At 38.8% G+C, this 23,229-nt stretch overlaps 1 protein-coding gene across 1 annotated transcript in view; it reads right to left on the bottom strand.

Annotated features, from left to right (window-relative positions):
* PCNX2 (pecanex 2) overlaps positions 1–23,229 on the bottom strand; it is a 373,081-nt gene that overhangs the window by 36,634 nt on the left and 313,218 nt on the right. The window contains exons 26-28 of the mRNA XM_044004215.1: positions 18,953–19,206; positions 3,189–3,422; positions 200–303 (exon numbers count right to left, since the gene is read on the bottom strand). Coding sequence (XP_043860150.1) covers positions 200–303; positions 3,189–3,422; positions 18,953–19,206 — 592 coding nt within the window. The remainder of the gene's footprint in view (positions 1–199; positions 304–3,188; positions 3,423–18,952; positions 19,207–23,229) is intronic.

Below are 23,229 nucleotides of genomic sequence, written 5' to 3'. Positions count from 1 at the left end.
CCCCAATTGCCTCACCAAAAAGAAACAAACAAAAAAACCACAAAAAACCCAGAAATCAAGACCTAATGTGTTGGGTTTTTTCTTCACTTTCCAGCTTGAAATGGTCACAATATCCCTTTAAAGGCTGCACAGAAAATGTAGCATTCACACAAGTATTCCAAACAGCCAAGGGAATCCCCAAGGTTTCCTGTCTAGTTACCTGAACGCCATGTTGTGTGAGGCAGTTCCGAGAGCTCGCCTCCCCATTATGCACAGGGCAAAGGAAAGAGTGACCAAAGGAGAGTCCTCATCACTGTCCAAGCGCTGCAAAGGTTGAGAGACAAGAAGGATCATTTGATTTGCAAATCGAACCCACAGCACAACAAACTCTCCTGAATTAGAATATTTATATGCACAGAGCTTTAGAGTCTAGAGTTGGGACTTTTGAGATGCTTTAGCCCAAACTCCCACCAAATGCAAAAATCTCTACAGTCGCATCCCTGATAGATGACCCCCCAATCTCTGCTTAAATACCTCCAGTGACAAGGATCTCACTATCTAATGATTGAGCCCATCTCATTGTCAGATCCAGCTAAAACTTGAAGGGACTACAAAGGGGGATCATTTGGGGAGAGGGAGGTTATGAGAATTAATAATCCTATTGGTTCTCAACTTATTGAGGCTCCAAGTATGGAACTTTAATTAAAAACAATCAGTGTATGAAGTGGGTATGAATTTGATAAAGATTAATAGGACTGCCTCCTACTAGGAGGAAAAATAAGAATCTTATTTAAGCACACACACACACAAATAGTGAATTGTCTTTCAGTGGGAATTCTTCTACATTAGCTACAGTTATAAAATCGCAAATAAATATTTTCTTGCAAAGACAGTTTCAATCAGAATAAGATCTTAAATGATTCATAAAATGGCAGGATATCTTTTTTGTTTTGTTTTGTTTTTTTGTAGGGCAATGAGGGTTAAGTGACTTGCCCCGGGTCACACAGATAGTAAGTGTCAAGTGTCTGAGGTCAAATTTGAACTCAGGTCCTCCTGAATCCAGGGCCTGTGCTTTATCTACTGCACCACCTAGCTGCCCCAATGGCAGGATATCTTTTACAAGAAAAAGAACTCCTTAAAACAGAGAGCAAAGATAAGAGGCTTTCAGTTTTCTGGGTTTTCCAGCTGGGATTGCTGGGATGGTTACCAAGATGATCATTCATAGACCACAGCTTGGTTGGGAGAAACCATAGTGACCTGGGAAAGTGGTTATTGCTTGGATAATCTGAAGAGAACAAGTTTCATAACTGCTAATCAATAAGCATTGTGGCTGAGAAGTAACATGTCTTGGGTTATCATCATGGGACAAGTTGAGCTGGATGAGACCATAGAGATGATATAATTACTCTGGAGGTGATATCATTCCCTCTAATGGTAACATTCATTTAGTCTGTATTTGTCTTATAATTTCAGATCCATGTATATCATCTCTCCCCATTACAATGTAAGCTCCTTAGAGGAGACAATGTTTTTGTCTTTCTTTGTATCCTCAGCATTTAGCATGATGTCTGGCACCTTAATAGGTGCTGTTTAATTGATTGATGACCTTCCCCATCCCCCATACTTTAATTCTTTGCTCTGAAGTAGTCCTTAACTTGAAACTACTAGGCTCCTCTTACTTTCCTTTCTCCCCTACACAAACCTTGGTTTTTCAGAAGAAGGACAGTGAAAATGGACTTTCAAAGTATGATTTCATGCTTTAAAATTTTTAAATATATATATATATGGATATTTCTATAAATATGTATATGTACATATATCTATCTGTATAGGCATATATATATGTATCTATGGGGATATTTATATGTTTATACATATACACACATACATATATAGACATACAGACCATTTTCCTTCTCATGGCTGAGACATCATTCTATTCCAGAATTAGCCTCAGTATATAAGAAATATAAGAATTATAAGTACATAAGAGGGGGGCAGCTAGGTGGCACAATGGATAGAGCACTGGCCCTGGATTCAGTAGGACCTGAGTTCAAATCTGACCTCAGACACTTGACACTTACTAGCTGTGTGACCCTGGGCAAGTCACTTAACCCCCATCGCCCCATTAAAAAATAAAAAAAAAATAGAAATAAATTTTAAAAATACAAAAAAGTACATAAGAAATAGCTAGTATAGCAGTTATTCCATTATTCAGTTGTATTGAACTCTTTAAGATCCTATATTGGGTTTTCTTGGCAAAGATATTAAAGTGGTTTCCCATTTCCTTCTCGAGTAGATTACGCAAACAGAGGTTAAGTGACTTGCCCAGGGTCACACAGCTAGCAAATGTCTGAGGCTGGATATGAAGCCAGGTCTTCTTGCCTCTAGGTCCAAAGCTCTATCCACTGAACCATCTGGTTTGCCTCAGTCACAGTGGTAAATTAGGTCATAGAATTTGCAGTTCTATGACAATAAATGATGTGTCATAAATTGTACTAATCAGCAAATCATCCTGAAGATGGATGTCAGCACAAATACATTTTGGCACTGTGATTTAAAAACAAAATTTTCAAGGGTATAGTTGATGAAGAGGACAAAGTACAGTTGCCCTCAGATATCTGGTCTATGCTCAAAGGCATGTGGGAAGGGGAAGGTTGTTCTATTCATCCTTTCATTGTATTGTAACTAAGGATTTAAAAAAAAATAATTTCTTCACCTAACCTGTGATTTCATTGGTATAGGGCATTCTCAGTGAGGACATTTCCTCTATTAATACAGAATGGCACTTACTCTGAAACTTACAGTGTTAGAAAGTCATCTGTAGCAATGTAAAAGGAAATGATTTGTCCAGGGTCATATAGCCTTTGTATGTCAGAGGCAGGACTCCAAGGCTATCCACTATCCTTTGTTGTTTCGGTTGTGTCTCACTCTTTGTGACCTCATTTGGGGCTTTTCTTGGCAAGGATGCCAGGTAAGTGTCTGAGGCTGGATTTAAACTTAGGTCTTCCTGACTCCTGGCCTGGCATTCTGTGCCATGGAGCCACCTAGTGCCCTGCATCCATTGTGCTCTACCACCTCTCAAAATGACTCATTAATTTCTTCTACTTGAATAAAATCAACTATAGAGAGAAAATGAACTCAGTAAGCATATTGCAATTGTTTCTCTGCCCTAGTGCTGTGCAGCTTTTCCCTTGCTACACACATACCTCCCGCCTTTTGCGTGCACAATACTGAATCCATTCCAGATACACATTACAGTAGCTCGCTCTGGTTATCCCTTGAAGACACGGAACATAATCATCATCGATGTTAATGCTGAACATTGCAAGATCACGTTCGATGTAGTGCCACTTGGCAAAAGGCTGCAAGGACTTGAGGATCGATTCATTTTTGATCCAGGACAGGAGTTTAGGGGAACTCACTGTAAAGTATATTATACTCTGTAGAGGAAAAGCAAGATTTTAGAATCTTTCATCCATTATAAAAGTTAAAAAAAAAAAGGCTACACCTGAAAAACTAAATCAGGCTCCAGAGAATAAGAAATTTTTCATATGTCCTTTTAACTCTGTTTCCTGTTAGATGTGTCTCGTAAAATCACTTGTACATTTCTAAAGTGTCCTGTTTCAGTGGCTGTTGGGACAAGGAAGAAAGTCATCAGGAAGCAATGGTTAGCAAAGCTTAAGTGACTAGAATTGCAAAAATGCATAAAAACAAGCATCCCACTTCATAATCTGATAACTACCTTTGCCTTTTTGGATGGAGAAAGGGCCGGGCAGGGCATGTGCTGTATACAAGAGTATCACAGAACCATCCAAGGCACTAATGAATGTTGGGCCACCGTGATCTAGACTTTGCATACTTTTCCCCAGGAGAGGTGAATGTTCTCTCTCATTCTCAGGCTACCAGTTTCTTCAGTGACAATTCTATTAAGCAACTTATGGGATTAGGCTGTTTAGGGTAATAAATATAGTTAACATCATACACATCTTTTAGATTTGCAAAATACAAACACATATCTTGCTTGATCCTCACAACAACCCCTTGAGGTGCATATTATCCCCTTATTAGTATGTAAGCTCTTTGAGAGGAGAGTCTCTTTTTTGATTTTTATTGGTGTTCCTAGCTTTAACACAATGCCTGACACATAGTGAATCCTTAATAAATGTTCTCTGACTCCATCTTCCTGTTTTTGTCATTGTCTCTCAGTTTCTGTTTTTGTTTATCTATGTCTCATCCTCATTTTACAGATGAGGAAACAGACCTAGAGAAGTTAGTTAAGTGACTTGTACTAGGGTCAGAATTATTAGAGGCAGAATTCAAAGTTCAGCTCTCTAGGCACTATGCCATGTAGGATGCCTCTGTAATATAACATACTGTACCAGAAACAAAAACAAAATGAACAAAATCAAAACAGGCAAACCAAAATTAAACAAAAACCCATTCTCCTTGAAAATAAAGAAACAAAAAAAGAAAGAAAGAAGAAAAGAAACCACTTTTCTTGGGGAACGTATTTATGGATACTAAGATATCTGTGATGGCCTATAAAAAGGTGTTTGTTTGGTTTTGGGGTGGGGGGGTTCCTCTCCATAAACAGATGTGCTAATTTGGTAATGTTGCAGCTTTTTATTGTTAAGTGGGGAAAAATACCATGCCTTCTACCTTTGCTATTCTGTTCAAAATCATTGTGTTCTATAATCATCCTGTAGTTTGTAAATGGTACCAATTGTCAAAAAAGGATATCTCTTTGCCCCTAAAAGGAAAAAAAAAATACATCCATTGGAAATTCAGGTTGGATACATCCGCATGTTCACTAACATGTTGAAAGAGACCACTGAAGGATTTGCTTCCTTTAAGTCTCCACATTCCCATCAGTTCAGAAAAACCGAAGTGGTGCCTAATGTTACTTAAGGCTTGATCCTGGTGCCTGAAGCATGGTTGTGCATCTCATCTAGACATCATCTGCTGCGCATGGGTGTGCAATCATTGTCGCTGATTTAGCAAGGAAGGATTCCTGTTCAAGATGGGATCAAATTCTTAATTGGTACCTTTCCTTGACCATTAAAACTACCAGCCTTCCAAACAATGAAATGAAAGCAGCACATAGAGGCTGCTTTGAACAAAGGAAGGCTCAGGCCCCCAAGATCTTTGGAAATAAGTAGGTAATTCATCCTATAACTAACAAGCATTATTTCCTCACACCCACTGAGATGGTCCCCACCTCAACAGAGCCCACTGTTCTTTCCTCCCCACTAGGGAAACCACTGATTTTCAGGAACCAAAGCAGATGAATGGACACATTTGCTTGGTTTTGTTTTAGTTTATAGTGCCCTTCCTGGTTGATGAATGTAAAATGGTGGACTCAGCCTTTCACAGATGCTAATGTACTGACGGATTTGGGAAAGCTCTACCGAGTAATGAGGGAAATATTCTAATCCTTTAGGGCTGAAAAAATACTATTATCTTCTTACTTAATGGCAACAGAGACTCCTCTGTTAACTGCTCCTACCAGCCTCAGGCTCCAATAGGAACCAGGAAACATGAAGTCCACAGGGTAACAACAATAGTTGCTAGATGGCTCAGTGGGTAACTGGACCTGGAGTCAGGAAAATCTGAGTTCATATTTGATCTCAGATACTTACTAGTTGACTAACCTTGCACAAGTCACTTAACTTCTGGTTGCTTCAATTTCCTTATTTGTAAAATGGGGATAATAATAGCACCTACCTTCCAGTTGTTATAAGGATCAAATGAGATAATATTTGAAATGTTCTTTTGCAAAAAAGGTGATATATAAAAGCTAATAGTAGTAGTAGTAGTAGTAGTAGTAGCATCTGTAATATTATTAGTAGTTGTTGTAGTAGTAGTGGTGGTGGTAGTAGTAATTAGAGAAGGAGGAGCAATAATAGTAGTAATAGCAGTTGTAGCGGTAGTGGTAGTGGTAGCTATAATACTAGTAGTAGTAATGGTAGTAGTAGAAATTGGAGGAGGAGGAGCAATAATAGTAATAATAACAGTTGTAGTAGTGGTGGTGACAGTAACAGTGGATGGATGTAGTAGTAGTAATAATAATGTTAGTAGTTGCAGTTTGTAGTAGTGGTAGGTGCTCTAAAAAAATGGACTTGTGATTTCATTCCTGAAGTGAGTTATGGTTGAGAAACATCCTCTCTCAAAGTTGAAAATAGTTTAAGAGAGTAGCCTGGGGAAATAAATTATGTAATTTTCACAGTTAGTAGGAATCACAAGATGAACTTGAACTTAGGTCTTCCTGACTCCTAGTCTAACTTTCTATATACTCACCACACTGCCTCACAGTGCTATTAAGCACATACTGAATGAATGAAGTCATCCCAAATCACCCAAAAGGGCAATGTTAGTACCATTGCCCGAGATTGGATCATTAAACATCAGATTAGTATCTAAATCATAAAACCTCTTCTGGGTAGAACCTCAGCTATATGAGTCTCCTACACTAATAGATGAAATTAGATAGTGAAATAGATAGATAGATAGATAGATAGATAGATAGATAGATAGATAGATAGATAGATAGGTAGATAGGTAGATAGGTGATAGATAGAATAATTTTTAAGCGTTCACTATGGCACTGAACAAAGTGCTAGGGATAAAAATAGAAAGTAGAAAGGAAGGCAGTTCTTATTCTCAAGGGCAGAGACATGGTATGGGAATTACTGGGAACTGGTATAGAAAGCTTGGGTCCCACAAGATAGAAAGGTAAAACTCACCTAAAAGAGTGGGGATAAGGTAGCTAGGTGGCACAGTGGATAAAGCACCAGCCCTGGATTAAGGAGGGCCTGAGTTCAAATCCAGCCTCAGACACTTGACACTTACTAGCTGTGTGACCCTGGGCAAGTCACTTAACCCTCATTGCCCGTCAAAAATAAATGAATGAATGAAGAGTCGGGATACTTAGGACGCAGAATGCAGATCAATCTCTCTTCTGCCTCAACACACTGTTTAATTTACACTAGTTGAAATTATTGTTTACTTGGCTATCTAGTCACCTGGTAATGAGTTATTCTGGACTTAATTAAAATGGTTCTGGAGACGGAGCCAAGATGCCAGAGAGGAAGCAGCAAGCTGCCTGAGCTCTCCTTCTGTTACCTCAAAAAGAACATTAAATCAAGCCTCTGGACGGATTCTGAAACTACAGAACGTGCAAAGAGACAGAGAAACACAGTCTTTCAACCAGAGATAATTTAGAAGACTTCAGAAAAGGTTGGTCTGACTGGGGCAAAAGGGAGGCGTAGTGCAGGGCAGCAGCCCAGCACCGAGGGGGTCAGAGCAAGTCAGCAGGAAGCTGCGGGCCACAGCCGAACAACTGAGGACCCTGGATCCTGGCTCAAAAATCTGGTGGCCCAGCAGGACAGTGGAAAAACCTACCTGCACCAGCCGAGAGGGCAAGTTGCCAGCTGGAGGGTCATGAACAGTATAGGCGCAACTAGGCCCACTGATCCTAGTGCACTCAGACAGAAAATGCAGGGCAGGGGAACTGCACACACCATAAAGGCCTCAGTGTGTAAAAAGCCGGTGACTCAGCACCTATACCCCAGCACAAGAAGCTCAAAACAGGGACCCTGGTGCCCCCAGAGCAGACCTCAACTTAAAAAAATAAATAAATAAGCTGCAATAATGAGTAAAAAGCAAAAAAGAGCCCTCTCCATTGAGAGCTTCTGTATCAACAGGGAAGAGGCAAACACAAACTCAGATGAGGACAATACCCTCAAATTGCCTACATGTGAAGCCTCACAAGGAAAGGTGAATTGGTCTCAAGAACAAAAAGCCTTCCTGGAAGAGCTCAAAAAGGATTTTAAAAATCAATTGAGAGAAATGAAAGCAACACAAGAAAATTATGAAAAAAGAATCAGCAGCTTGGAAAAGGAAGCACAAAGATTGACTGCAGAAAACAATTCCTTAAAAAATTCATCTGGCCAAATGGGAAAAAAAAAGGTGTATAATCTCACTGAAAAAAACAATGCCTTAAAACATTTATTTGGCCAAATGGAAAAAAAGGTGCATAATCTCATTGAAGAAAACAATGCCTTAAAAATTAAAATTGGACAGTTGGAAGATAAGGAATCCATGAGACACCAGGAATCAGTCAAGCAGAATCAAAAGAATGAAAAAATAGAAGAAAATGTGAAATACCTCATTGGAAAGACAACTGATCTGGAAAACAGATCCAGGAGAGACAATTTGAGAATTATTGGACTGCCTGAAAGCCATGACCAGAAAAAGAATCTAGACACCATATTCCAGGAAATTATTAAAGAGAACTGCCCTGATATAGAATCAGAGGATAAAATCATCATTGAAAGAATCCACCGATCACCTCCTGAAAGAGATCCCAAAAGGAAAACTCCAAGGAATATTGTAGCCAAATTCCAGAATTATCAGGTGAAGGAGAAAATACTGCAAGCAGCCAGAAAGAAGCAATTTAAATATCATGGAACCACAGTCAGGATTGCTCAGGACCTGACAGCTTCAACATTAAAGGACCACAAGGCTTGGAATATGATATTCCGGAAGGCAAAGGAGCTTGGATTGCAGCCAAGAATCTATTACCCAGCAAAAATGGGCATTCTCTTTCAGGGGAAAAGATGGACATTTAATGACATTGGGGACTTTGAATGTTTCCTGATGAAAAGACCATAAGTGAATAGAAAATTTGATCTTAACATACAAGACTCAAGAGAAGTTTAAAAAGGTAAACAGAGGGGAAAAAAAGTTACTCAATTAGGTTAAACTGTAATTTACATCCCTCCACGGGAAGATAATACTCATAACTCTTAAGAACTGTAAAAGTATTTGGGGAGAGAGAAGGACTTTACACAGAGGGTATAAATATAAATTGTCTTTGATGTGATGATACAAAGAAAATTAAAGGGTTAAAAAGGGAGTCTATGGGGAGGAGAGGAAAGGGGAGGTGGAATGGGGTGAATTACATCATATGAAGAGGTGAAAAAAAAAACCTATTACAATAGAGGGAAAGAAAGGAGGGGTGAACATTGTTTCAACCCTACTCTCATTAGATTTGATTCAAAGAGGGAATAACATATATGTTCATTGGGATAAAGAAACTTAACTCATTCTTTAGGGAAGTAAAAGGGGAAGGGAAAGGGGCAACTGATAGAAGGGAGGACAAAAGCAAGGGAGAAAAGGGTAAAGAAAAGGGAGGGGGGTGATAAAAAGGGAGGGCAGATTGGGGGAGGCAGGGGTAAGAAGCAAAACATCAGTGAGGAAGAATAGAGTGAAAGAAGGGGGAAAAAGTACAAAGCGGGTAAATAGAATGGAGGGGAATAGACAGTTAGTAATAATAACTGTGAATATGAATGGGATGAACTCTGATATAAAATAGAAGCGAATTGCAGAGTGGATTAAAAACCAGAATCCTACAATATGCTGTTTACAATAAACACATTTGTTTTGTTTTATTTTGTTTTGTTTTAGTGAGGCAATTGGGGTTAAGTGACTTGCCCAGGATCACACAGCTAGTAAGTGTTAAGTGTCTGAGGCCAGATTTGAACTCAGGTTCTCCTGAATCCACGATCAGTGCTCTATCCACTGCGCCACCTAGCTGCCCCTACAAGAAACACATTTGAAGCAGAGAGATACACACAGAGTAAAGGTAAAAGGCTGGAGCAGAATATATTATGCTTCAGCTAACGTAAAAAAAAAAAAAAGCGGGGGGGGGGGCAGCTAGATGGCACAGTGGTAAAGCACCGGCCCTGGATTCAGGAGTACCTGAGTTCGGGTCTGGCCTCAGACACTTGACACTTACTAGCTGTGTGACCCTGGGCAAGTCACTTAGCCCTCATTGCCCCACCAAAAAAAACAAAAAAACAAACAAAAAAAAACAACAAAAAAAAGCAGGGGTAGCAATCCTTATCTCAGACAAAGCACAGGAAAAAATAGATCTCATTAAAAGAGATAAGGAAGGAAACCACATCATGCTAAAAGGTACTATAGATAATGAAGTAATATCAATATTAAATATGTATGCGCCAAGTGGTATAGCATCCAGATTCTTAGAGGAGAAGTTAAATGAGTTACAAGAGGAATTAGACAGTAATAGTATACTAGTGGGGGATCTGAATCTCCCCCTCTCAGAATTAGATAAATCTAGCTGAAAAATAAATAAGAAAGAAGTGAAAGAGGTGAATAGATTACTAGAAAAGTTAGACATGATAGATGTCTGGAGAAAATTGAATGGGGATAGAAAGGAATATACCTTTTTTCTCAGCAGTACATGGCATATTTTCAAAAATTGACCATGTATTAGGGCACAAAAACATTATAGTCAAATGTAGAAAGGCAGAAATAGTAAATGCATCCTTCTCAGATCATGATGCAATAAAAATTACATGTAAGAAAGAGCCATGGAAAAGTAGAATGAAAATCAATTGGAAACTAAATAATTTCATTCTAAAGAATGAATGGGTCTTACAACAAATCATAGAAACAATCAATAACTATATCCAAGAGAATGACAATAATGAGACAACATACCAAAATCTATGGGATGCAGCCAAAGCAGTGCTTAGGGGAAAATGTATAGCTCTAAATGCTTACATGAATAAAAAGAGAAAGAGGAGATTAATGAATTGGGCATGCAGCTTAAAAAGCTAGAAAAAGAACAAATTAGAAATCCCCAATTAGACATTAAACTAGAGATCCTGAAAATTAAAGGAGAAATTAATAAGATTGAAAGCAAGAAAACTATAGAATTAATCAATAAAACTAAGAGCTGGTTTTATGAAAAAACCAATAAAATAGATAAAATATTGGTTAATTTGATTAAAAAAAGAAAGAAGAAAACCAAATTACCAGTATCAAAAATGAAAAGGGTGATGTTACCACCAATGAAGTGGAAATTAAATCAATAATTAGGAATTACTTTGCCCAACTGTATGCCAATACATTTGACAATCTAAATGAAATGGATGAATATTTACAAAAATACAAACTGCCCAGGTTAACTGAAGAGGAAATAAAATCCTTAAATAAACCCATATTAGAAAAAGAAATTGAACAAGCCATTAATGAACTGCCTAAGAAAAAATACCCAGGGCCAGATGGGTTTACAGGTGAATTTTACCAAACATTTAAAGAACAATTAATTCCAGTATTATAAAAATTATTTGGAAAAATAGGTGAAGAAAGAGTTCTACCAAATTTGTTTTATGATACAAATATGGTGGTGATACCAAAACCAGGAAAAGCAAAAACAGAGAAAGAAAATTATAGACCAATTTGCCTAGTGAATATTGATGCTAAAATCTTAAATAAGGTATTAGCAAGGAGATTACAGCAAGTGATCACCAGGATAATACACTATGACCAGGTGGGATTTATGCCAGGAATGCAGGGCTTGTTCAACATTAGGAAAACTATTAACATAATCAACCACATCAATAAGAAAACCAACCAAAATCATATGATTATCTCAATAGATGCAGAGAAAGCTTTTGACAAAATACAGTACCCATTCCTAATAAAAACACTAGAGAGTTTAGGAATAGGTGGAGCTTTCCTTAAAATAATAAACAGTATCTACCTAACACCAGCAGCAAGTATTATATGCAATGGAGATAAATTAGAGGCCTTCCCAATAAGATTAGGGGTGAAAAAGGGATGTCCATTATCACCCCTATTATTTAATATTGTCCTAGAAATGTTAGCTTTAGCAATCAGAGAAGAAAAAGGAATTAAAGGAATTAGAATAGGCAAGGAGGAAACAAAACTATCACTCTTTGCAGATGATATAATGGTATACTTAAAGAATCCTAGAGAATCAACTCAAAAATTACTTGAAACAATTAACAACTTTAGCAAAGTAGCAGGATATGAAATAAATCCATATAAATCATCAGCATTTCTATACATGACCAACAAAGTCCAGCAGCAAGAGATACAGAAATTCCATTTAAAGTAACAGTAGATAATATAAAATACTTGGGTGTCTATTTGCCAAGACAAACCCAGGAACTCTATGAACACAATTACCAAACACTCTTTTTTTTTTTTTTTGTGAGGCAATTGGGGTTAAGGGACTTGCCCAGAGTCACACAGCTAGTGTCAATCGTCTGAGGTCGGATTTGAACTCAGGTACTCCTGACTCCAGGGCTCTATCCACTGCGCCACCTAGCTGCCTCCAAACACTCTTCACACAAATCAAATCAGATCTAAATAATTGGAAAGATATAAATTGCTCGTGGATAGGCAGAGATAATATAGTAAAAATGACAATACTGCCTAAATTAATTTACTTATTCAGTGCCATACCAATCAGACTACCTAAAAATTATTTTATACAGCTAGAAAAAATAATAACAAAATTCATCTGGAAAAACAAAAAATCAAGAATATCCAGGGAAATAATGAAAAAAATGCACAGGAAGGTGGGTTAGCTGTATCAAATCTGGAGCTTTTCTATAAAGCGGCAGTCATCAAAACTATCTGATACTGGCTAAGAAATAGAGTGGAGGATCAATGGAATAGGCTAGGCTCAGGAAATGCAGTAGTAAATGACACTAGTAATGTAGTGTTTGATAAACCCAAAGACTCCAGCTTCTGGGATAGGAACTCAGTATTTGACAAAAACTGCTGGGAAAACTGGAAGATAGTATGGCAGAAATTAGGCATAGACCCACATCTCACACATTATACTAAAATAAGGTCAAAATGGGTACATGATTTAGACATAGAAGGTGATACTAGAGGTAAATTAGGAGAGAAAGGAATAGTCTACCTTTCAGATCACTGGAAAGGAAAACAGTTTATGACCAAACAAGACATAGAGAATATTATAAAATGCAAAACGGATGATTTTGATTACATTAAATTAAAAAGGTTTTGTGCAAACAGAAGCAATGCATCCAAAATTAGAAGGGAGGCAGAAAGCTGGGAAACAATTTTTATGGCCAGTACTTCTGATAAAGGCCTCATTTCTAAAATATATAGGGAACTAATCAAATTTATAAGAACCCAAGTCATTCCCCAATTGAGAAATGGTCAAAGGATATGAACAGGCAGTTTTCTGATGAAGAAACCAAAGCTATCTATTCCCATATGAAAAAATGCTCTAAATCACTAATGATTAGAGAGATGCAAATTAAAACAATTCTGAGGTACCACCTGACACCTATCAGATTGGCTAAAATGACAAAAAATGAAAATAATAAATGTTGGAGAAGCTGTGGGAAAATTGGAACACTAATGCATTGTTGGTGGCCTAAAAGTAGGACTTCAATGGAAGACATAAAGGATGACAGGGTAGGATTAGTTTATGAAAATAAAGGTGGAAATAATAACAACAATACTAGTACTAATGGCTGGCATTTATATAGCACTTATGTGCCAGGCACTATGCTAAAAACTTTTAAATGATTATTTCACTTGATCCTCACAACAACCCTGAGAGGTAGGTGCTATTTTTATACAGATGAGGAAACCGAGTCAAACAGAAGTAAAGTGACTTGCCCAGGGTCACAAAACTAGTGAGTGTCTGAGACCAAATATGAACTTGGGTCTTCCTGACTCTAGGCCTGACGTTCTATCTGCCATACCACCTAGCTGCTAAAAAAAACCAAGGCAATCTTATCTCTCTCAGAGTTTAGGTACAGCAAAGTTTTGCCTCTGAATGTCCACATCAAACTTACCATGTAAGGAAAAAAGAAAAACAAGGAAACATTGCCTATTTCACATGAATACATATATATACACACACACACACACACACACACACACACACACACATATATATAATTTAATGTTATATATTAAAGGCATTTAGATTATGTCATCATAATTTTCTGCATATATATATATATGCATGTCTATGCAAATGAGACCCAGTAGTTCCCCTGAAAAATATTTCTCAATTTAGAATGAATTAATCTAAAAGAGAAAAAAGATTCTTTCTCTCGCTACAGGAATCATTTCTATTAAATGGTAGTTGATCACTTAATTATAGAGGACAAGGTAGTACCCTTCTGGCTGTGCTATTGTCTAGCTATGTCACCTCGAGCAAGTCACCCTGACCCTCAGTTTCTTCATTTGTCCAATGAGAAGGTTGGAGTAAATGATTAAGCAATTAACCAACAAACATATATTAGGTACCATGGTCCAGGCCTTCAGATTCTTTCCAGCTCTTAGATTCTATTATTCAAAGCTCTCAGGAGGCAATTGCCAACCCAGAGTCATCCCCTAAATAACAATATTAAACAGCATTTTTTTTTGGGGGGGTGTTGATGGTGGGAGGAGGGCCAGGTAATGATATGATACACTTCACTTTTAAGTTAGCAATACAGAATCTCAGAATAATTAAATAGCTACTTAAAATGGAGGAACCAATTCTTTTCAGGGAGAAAAAAAAATTAATGATGTCTTCTGTTCTTGGTTGCTGAGTGAATGAAATTGCCTTTGGTCTCCCTGAACTGCATCAAGTTTCAAGAGTTTAGTTTCTTTTATTTAGGTTTTTTTCTTGTTGTTGGGCTGAGAAGGAAGAAAAAAGCCCCCAATAATTCCTTTACACAAAAGGATTTTTTTTTGTTCTCTCCTAATAAAGTGGGTCAGTTCCCCCAGCCTCTCTGCATATATTTGAAATCATTTCCTTCCTGACGACTTGAGATTTTCCCCTGTGCCTCCTCTATCTCTCCTCAGTTTATTCCTGTTTAAATACCTCTTAGTATTCAAGAAATCAGCTGTCTCTGAGTGCCCTGCTTTGCAGTCTCTTCAAAGAGAAAATGTGTTTATTGGTTGTTTTGCAGGTTGAGGAGTGAAAAATGTATTTTACCTGTGAACATATACTGTCTGTCTGTCTTTGTCCATCGCCATAGAATTAGCTCTCTATTAAAATACTGATCTATACTTTAAGTGACAATTCAGGGAGAACAGTGGCCAGATATTTTAAGAGACTTGAGAGGGCCTGCTGTTTCCAAAAGGCTTCAGGATATACTCCATCTTTTTTTTTTTTTAATATCTTGTTCACTGGTACTGAATGTTTATTTATCAATTTTTATTTATTCCTAGTGTGTCTTACATTTTGGTGTATACTGAAGAATTTTACATGCTGCTATCAGCCATGATATCATCAGTGCGAAGAAATCAGGATGAAACATGTTATGCAGTTTACAATCTGTTTCTAGTGGTCTTGTCTTACAAACCTATGAGAGATGGCGATGTTATGATCTCCTTTTTCTATCTGAGGCAGAGAGAGATTAAATGCTTTTTCCAAGGTCACAGTGCAAGTGACAAGAACTTTTAGCTTTCACAGTTCCAAATCCTTGCTAACCTTTCTGAGTGACATCCATTTTCAAGTAGCTCCAGGTAGCCACTGAAAATAGCTACAGTGGTGAATTAATGAGCTGTTTCCTTGTTTTTTCTTTATAAACTAGACAGCTAGCTGGTGCAGTGGATAGAGAACTGGGCCTGGAGTCAGGAAGATCTGAGTTCAAATCCAGCCTCAAGCATTTACTAGCTGTGTTACCCTGGGCAAGTCACTTAACCCTGTTTGCCTCAGTTTCCTCATTTGTAAAATGAACTGGAGAAGGAAATGGCAGACCACTTCAAGAAAACCCTAAATGGGGTCACAAAGTCAGACATGACTGAATGATTGAACAACAACGTAACTCTAACTACATACATATGTGTGTGTTTAAAATTAGGATCATAATTCTCTGCAAGCAGGCTCCCTAGCCACTCCCATACGAGGAAATACACACACACACACACACACACACACACACACACACACACATTCTTTATATCTTCCTTCAGAGATGAAATCACAAGTCTAGTTTTAAAAAGCATCTACTTCTACTGTTGCCGTTGCCACTTTTACTGCTATTATATATATATTTACTGCTACTATAATTGCTCCAGCACCTTAAATTTACAGTGTTTTGTAAATATTATCTTATCTCCATCTCTATTTCTACCTCCCTCCCTCCTTACTTTTCTCTCCCATTTTCGCCTGCCTGCCTGCCTGCCTGCCTGCCTGCCTGCCTGCCTGCCTGCCTGCCTGCCTGCCTGCCTGCCTGCCTGCCTGCCTGCCTGCCTGCCTGCCTGCCTGCCTGCCTGCCTGCCTGCCTGCCTGCCTGCCTGCCTGCCTGCCTGCCTGCCTGCCTGCCTCTCTGCCTGCCTCTCTGCCTGCCTCTCTGCCTGCCTGCCTCTCTGCCTGCCTGCCTCTCTGCCTGCCTGCCTGCCTTTCTTTCCCAGCCTCAGACACTTATCAGCTGTGTCTGTCTCAGCAACTTGCTTAATTTTTGCCTGTACTACCTCCTGAACTCCTTTCTATACTTTTTGTTTGTTTGGGTTTTTTTGCTGGGCAATAGGGGTTAAGTGACTTGCCCAGGGTCACACAGCTAGTAAGTGTCAAGTGTCCAGGGCCGGTGCTTTATCCACTGTGCCACCTAGCAGCCCCCCTTTCTATACTTTAAAAAAAAATGTTTGTGTAACTCCTTTTTTTTTTCCTTTTTGGACTCACAATTGTTATGTCCCACCTTTTCCCTGCCCCCCCCCATTTAAAACAGTGTGATAAAGAGCTTATAACAATTGAGAAACATCAAGCAAATAAATTCATACATTGACCATTTCTAAAAATTCATGTTGCTACATCTTCTGTCAGAAGGTGAATAACATACATTATCATAGATTCTTGAGAGGTGTAGTTCATTAGCTAGCAGGACATTTGAAATTCAGATGTTTCAAGTCAAGATATTTGTCCTCTTTTGATCAACAATATGTTTAGCCCCCTGCCCTTTCACATTCATTTGTTTTTTCCTCTATGTGATCCTGGGCAAGTTACCTAACCTTTTTTGGCCTCAGTTTCTCCAGCTGTTAAATGCAAATAGAAATACACCTAAATCCCAGGATTGTTAAGAAGATCAAATCAAATGATATTTGGAAAGCACTTTACAAACCTTAAATACCTTATAAATTCTAGCTATTAATATTATTAATTATTAATATTAATAATGATATTATTAATGATGTTAAGAGCAGGGTCTCTATTAAGTCTCCCTAAACTATAGTCCCCATCCCAGTGGCATCAAATTCAAATATAAACAAAGGCCACTAAACTGTATATAAGAATCTCTGCTGGCTGCATATTGACTTAATCATTCATTCAATATTTCCCAACTACATTTTACCAAGGTTAAGGCCTTCGTCAGGAGTATTGTGGGCCCATACGCCAGCACCATGTTTGACTTACCCCATAGTCACTTTCCATGACCTTAATTTCTTCTTCTTCAGGAAACATTTTTTTTTCCAAGAACCATAATCACGGCCCCTTTTCCCCATTCTGCATGCATACATTTTGACACTTTTCCTCCAGGGGAAAGATTCCAAAACAGCATATATTTTCTATACCTTTCTTAAATTTGTAACTTAAGGCTTTTAGTGCCCCAGGCAACTTTCTAAGATGATAATTTATAGATGAGTTGCTGATCTGTATGGAGGCAGGAGTTGGGATTTCTTCACACTTGGAATTCCCTTCACTGATAGACTTATAGTTTTGGACCAAAACAAAAACAGTAAATCCTATGGTTCAAAATATCAGCTTGGGAGTTACAGGAACTGGTTCCATCTTGAAGGCTTCTCAATAATAACTTATAATGGTTTGTTCCCCCACTTAAGGTTTATCCTGGGAACATCAGAATTTATCTCATGTCGTTGCCTAAAAAGTTTCTCATCTCCCAGAAAACTCAAAGGATTTATACTCATGCCCATAAATGGTCAGCAAAACTCGCCCTTTGCAGTGGATTCCCACCTTTCCACAATAAGCTATATAATTCTTCATTTTTAGAGTAGTACCTTGGCTCCCCTACTGAACAAGAGAAAATCACCAAAGATTGCTAGAGAATCAAGTAACACCTCTCCTTGCTGCTAGATCTCCACTTCTTCATGGGGCACATGCTATCTTTGCTATAAAGGGCAGAACTACCCTGAGTGGGAACCCCCAGAAAGAACCTTGGGGCTACTAAGGAGTTGAGTTCTTCTAATTTCAGGGTGCCAATCTTCCCCCAAAGACCTGCACAGTCGATGTGATTTATAAAATTGCACCAGATGAGTGACGTCCCATCAAGGCACAAATTCTAGGCTTTTGCTCCTCCAGGCCCAGGACTGGGCTCTGTGTCTTGCTGCCTCTTGTTTGAGACCTTCTCTAGTCACTGTTTCATCATCTATACACTGCTTTAATTACCATATCATTGGTACCCTGGTCCTCTTTCTGAGTCTCTGGATTATTAAGCCTCCCTCCCTGTCCATTTGTGTGTGTGAACTGAGTCATGAATTTGAGCCAGGGCTAGAACAAAGGGCCTCAAAAGTGGAGCAAGGATGACTTGGGGGAAAAAGATATTTCGCACCCTATCTAGGGGATTCTTACCTTGTTCAGAAAGTAAATGAGTGAGGATGGGCTTGACCATGTCAGATTGGATACTGTTTTAGACAAACATAGGTAAAAGGGTACTGAGAAATGTCCTAATGAATGCAACAAGAATTAGGGCAGCACAAGCTGCCTCTTATTTTTGTTTGTTTAATGAACAGTATTTGGAAATGTGGAATTTCCCTGGTGAAACCTATTATTGAACTTAATGTATTCAAAGATTTTGGATTCCTCTAAGGCCTTTGCAATTGTATTTTCAATTCAAGGGAGGCAATCACATTCCATAAATGGTCATGTTGCATAGAATATCATAGATGTTGAGATGTTGGTAACATTTCAAGGTTTTTTTCTACTTTCATTGTTATTATCACTGGCAACCACTGATGATATTTTTGGAGACCAGAGGAAAGGTCCAAATGGGAAATGGCTCAACCATCCATAGCAAAACTGGGAAGAGAAACCAAATCTCTGGCTTTCCAGTTCAGAGCTCTAAACCCTAAACTCAATCATAACACCCCCCCAGCCCACTCAACCATCCACTTATATGAAAAGAATCAATACCTTGATGTAATATCTAACGAGGATCCTTCGGAGATCAAAGACCTGCAGCATGGTGGCTGCATTATTGTCAATGATGTTGTATCCTTCCAGGATGTACTGAGTTCGAGTGATTTCCCAAGTTAGCCAGCGGAGGTTGAAAGCCGCATTGCAGGACAAGAGATGGGGCAGGTGACCTGGCTTACAGCAACAGCAGCTCCGGTCGTCCTCGTCACCTTCCATGATTGCTTCCACCTCTCTCTGCTGGCAGTATGTCCCTGAGGGATTTCCAAAAGCAAATCAGGATGAAGACTTCCAAAGGAATTCACATAGAACTGACTGTAATTTTTATATGTAAAAATGATGCTCATCAGTGTGGTATAGTAGAGATCTGTGGGCCTGGTATAGTGAAGCCTGGGTCTGAAAGCCATCTCTGACATTTAATAACTTTGACGATGGGTAAGTCACTTAGTTTCTTTAATTCTGTTTCCTCAACTGTAAAATGGACATAATGTGTGTAGTACATAACTCATTAGGCTGCTATGGGGGAGAGTGCTTTGTACGTCTGAAAATACTATATAAATATGAGCTGTTATTATTAATGACCGGTAAAGGGGAAGGTGGTTAAAAAGATGGAAAACTGGATTGATAGAGATAAGATACAGGTTCTTTTGATTTTTCAAACAACCCCTTTGATGAGGCTGAATAAGTCAATTTCTCTGTGAAAGTGGGAGGATGTTACTAGCTCACAGGGATATTGTGGGGAATTAGTATTTTAAAGTGGAGGGCCTCATAGTCTGAGAGGGAAAGGAAATAAGCAAGCTGAGGAACTTTTCCAGAAATTTAAGAAGGGTATGGGATGGCAGAGTGGCACACAGGGAATTGTAAGAGGTCCCATGAAAAAGTGAGAAAGGCAGATGTCTACTACAGAGCAAAGGTAGTTTGGGGTGGGCCAGAATTTAACCTCATACCCCTCAAGAGAAAGCAATGTGATGGAAGTGATCTAAACAAGAGCGACCACAGAGAATGCAAATGTTAGCTTTAAAAAGACCAGTACAAGAATCAGATTCCAAGACTTTAAGGAGTGAATGGCTGGTGAAAAAATGGAGGCAGCAGGTGTAGACCACTCCTTTGAGAGATTTCATGGTAAAAGGAAGCCGAGAATTAGAGCAGGGATGAGAAGAGACAGCAGGATCAAGTGAGGGCTTTTCTTTTAAGATAGAGTAGACCAAGGGCAGCTAGGTGGCACAGTGGATAAAGCACTGGCCCTGGATTCAGGAGGACCTGAGTTCAAATCTGACCTCAGACACTTGACACTTACTAGCTGTGTGACCCTGGACAAGTCACTTAACCCCAATTGCCTCATCCGAAGGGAAAAAAAAAAAGATAGAGTAGACCTATGTATGTTTGAGGCAATGAAGTAGTACAGTACATAGAGTGATGGACTTTGAGTAAGGAAGAATTGGATTCAAATCCTTCCTTGTGTACTTCCTATATGACCTTAGGAAACTCATTTAGCTTTCCTGCCTCTGTTACCTCATCTGCAAAATGGGGATGAAAAGAGTACCTACCTCACAGGGTTGTTGTGAGGATGGAATGAGATAACCTGTGTAAAGCACTTAGCAAACCTGAAAGGGCTCTAATAACAATAGCTGAGCACAGCTGGAGGAAGGGGAGAGTTACATGAAAAGACCATAGATTTGTGGAGTACAGAATTGTAGATCCAGAGCCAGAAAGGGCCTGGAGCACACTGATTCCAGCTGCCTCATTTTACAGACAAGGAGGCTGAGAAATGAAGAAATGAAGCGACTCTGCCAGGATCAGCCGGCCAACAAGTGTCTGCCCTGGGACTCGATCCCGATTTCTTCCGATTTCAGGTCTGCTCCCCTATTCATCAGCCACACTGCCTTGACACTGATGATGACTTTTCTATAAAGCAGAAGGGAAAGTCTGACAGAAGTGACATGAGGAAAGCTTGGGAGTATCCAAGAGCACGCTGGAGAGAAAGCAGTTGTGTTCCTGCCTCACTTAGTGGAATATGGCTCCATAGGAAGGCGCTTGATAGTTCAAAGCAGGATTTGGGGTTTCAAATAAATGATATGTATAGGACACTATCCATTTCTGAGATATTATATATATACATGCACACATATCTATATGTGTATATACATATATGTGTGTGGAACACTATCCATTTCTGAAAGACACCAAATATATGTATATATATATATACATACATATACACACACATATATATACTTATATACATATTTCCCTAATACTTTTTTTTTTTTTTTTTTTTTAGTGAGGCAATTGGGGTTAAGTGACTTGCCCAGGGTCACACAGCTAGTAAGTGTTAAGTGTCTGAGGCCGGATTTGAACTCAGGTACTCCTGACTCCAGGGCCGGTGCTCCATCCACTGCGCCACCTAGCTGCCCCTCCCTAATACTTTTAAAGAGAATAAATGGATTGGAAAGGAAATAAAATCCATCAAAAGAATAAAGCAAAGATGCTCATCTAGCTTACAGTGGTATGGACCACCAACAAACCTTGCTAGGAAACATGCAGCAGAATTAAGGTGTTGCCTTACACTACATATGCTGGCAATTAGGGGAAGGTAATGTATGAGATGAGGTCTCATAACATATATACATTAATGGTATTCAGATACAAGGGCAAAGGACGATCACAACCTTCAAGTCTATCATGCTGACAAGATACAAAACCTAGGAAATAAATAAGGAAAATCACTGCTAATAAATCATAGAATCTAGAGCTAGAAGGGACCCTTAGACATTATATATGTATGTATGTATACATATATGTATATATAGAGAAATGTGTATATATGTACATATTCACACATATATGTATATTTATAGCCATCATCTATCCATCCATCTATCCATCCATCTATCTATCTATCTATCTATCATCTATCCATCTATCTGAACTGCCTCATCTTCCAGGCAAAGAAATTGTTGCCCGTAGAAGTTATATGACTTGTGTAAGGTCACCAATGTGTTAACAGCCAGGATTTGAACCTAGTTCTTCTGCCTTCAAATCCAAAGCTCTTCACTCTGCAGAGAAGAAAGAAAATTTAATAACTAGAATATGTATAAGCAAGGGCAGAAATCAAAGTCCACAGTTTCTATCATCTTTACTTCAGACTCTAGGACTCTGGGAGTTTGCCTAGACCATTTACCTATGTATTTCAAATGTCTTCCACCTTGATTACAGAAAACTGAGTTTCATTTTTTTTGTCTGAGTATGCAGAAAATAAGGTGGGTCCAAGGTGGGCAGCCTCTATCTATATGGTCAAATGCAATGCTTCGCTGGAACCCTAGAGATATCCAAAGAACCAAAGGAGGGCTTCCAATAGTGGAGTGGATCTTCTGTCTATGAAATATTTATTAAAGTATAGGCATGAGGGGGTAGCTAGGTGGTGCAGTGGATAGAGCACTGGCCCTGGAGTCAGGAGTACCTGAGTTCAAATCCGGCCTCAGACACTTAACACGTACTTACTAGCTGTGTGACCCTGGGCAAGTCACTTAACCTCAATTGCCTCACTAAAAAAAAAAAAAAAAGATAGGGATGAGTCCCAGAGAATGAACTGCTATCTGTATGAGATCACAGATCCATAACGTTCAGTTATTTCAGTTGTATTCAACTCTTGGTGACCCCATTTGGGGTTTTCTTGGCAAAAAAACTGGAGTGGTTTGCCATTTCCTTCTCCAGCTCATTTTACAATTGAAGAACTGAAGAAAATAAGGTTAAGTTACTTGTCCAGGGTCACACAGGTAGTAAGTGTCTGAGGCTGAATTTGAATTCAGATTTTCCTGACTCCAGGCCTGGGACTCTAAACACTGCACTACCTAGCTGCCCCTCACAGATCCATCAACATATCTAAAAACCTGGCCAATGCATCTCATTAATGAGCACCTAGCCCAATGCCTTGAACACAATAGACAGTTAATAGTTGGGGTTTTTTGTTGTTGTTGAATCGAATGGAATTGAATAATGGAATTATTGAGTGAAAAATGACCTGAGATACAAAAAAATAAAAGGAGCTTCATTCCCATCCCTACCTACTCTGCTGCCTGTTGTCAACAGGCAATCACAATGTCATGAGACTTATGTGAAAACCAGGTTTATTACAAGAGAAATGAACATCCTTAGATACCCAATGGGCTCAAAGTTTTTCAGAAGTTTACACTTTTATAATAGCAAGATAAAGGGAGGAGGGATACCAGGAAGGGGCATAACATGGGAGGGAGAACAGTGCCTCAAAGGTGTAGGAC

Source organism: Dromiciops gliroides, chromosome 4 (assembly GCF_019393635.1).
Source record: "Dromiciops gliroides isolate mDroGli1 chromosome 4, mDroGli1.pri, whole genome shotgun sequence".
NCBI lineage: Eukaryota > Metazoa > Chordata > Mammalia > Microbiotheria > Microbiotheriidae > Dromiciops > Dromiciops gliroides.
Note: the sequence above shows the minus strand (reverse complement) of the source record. Positions and strands in the feature narration are given on the sequence as shown.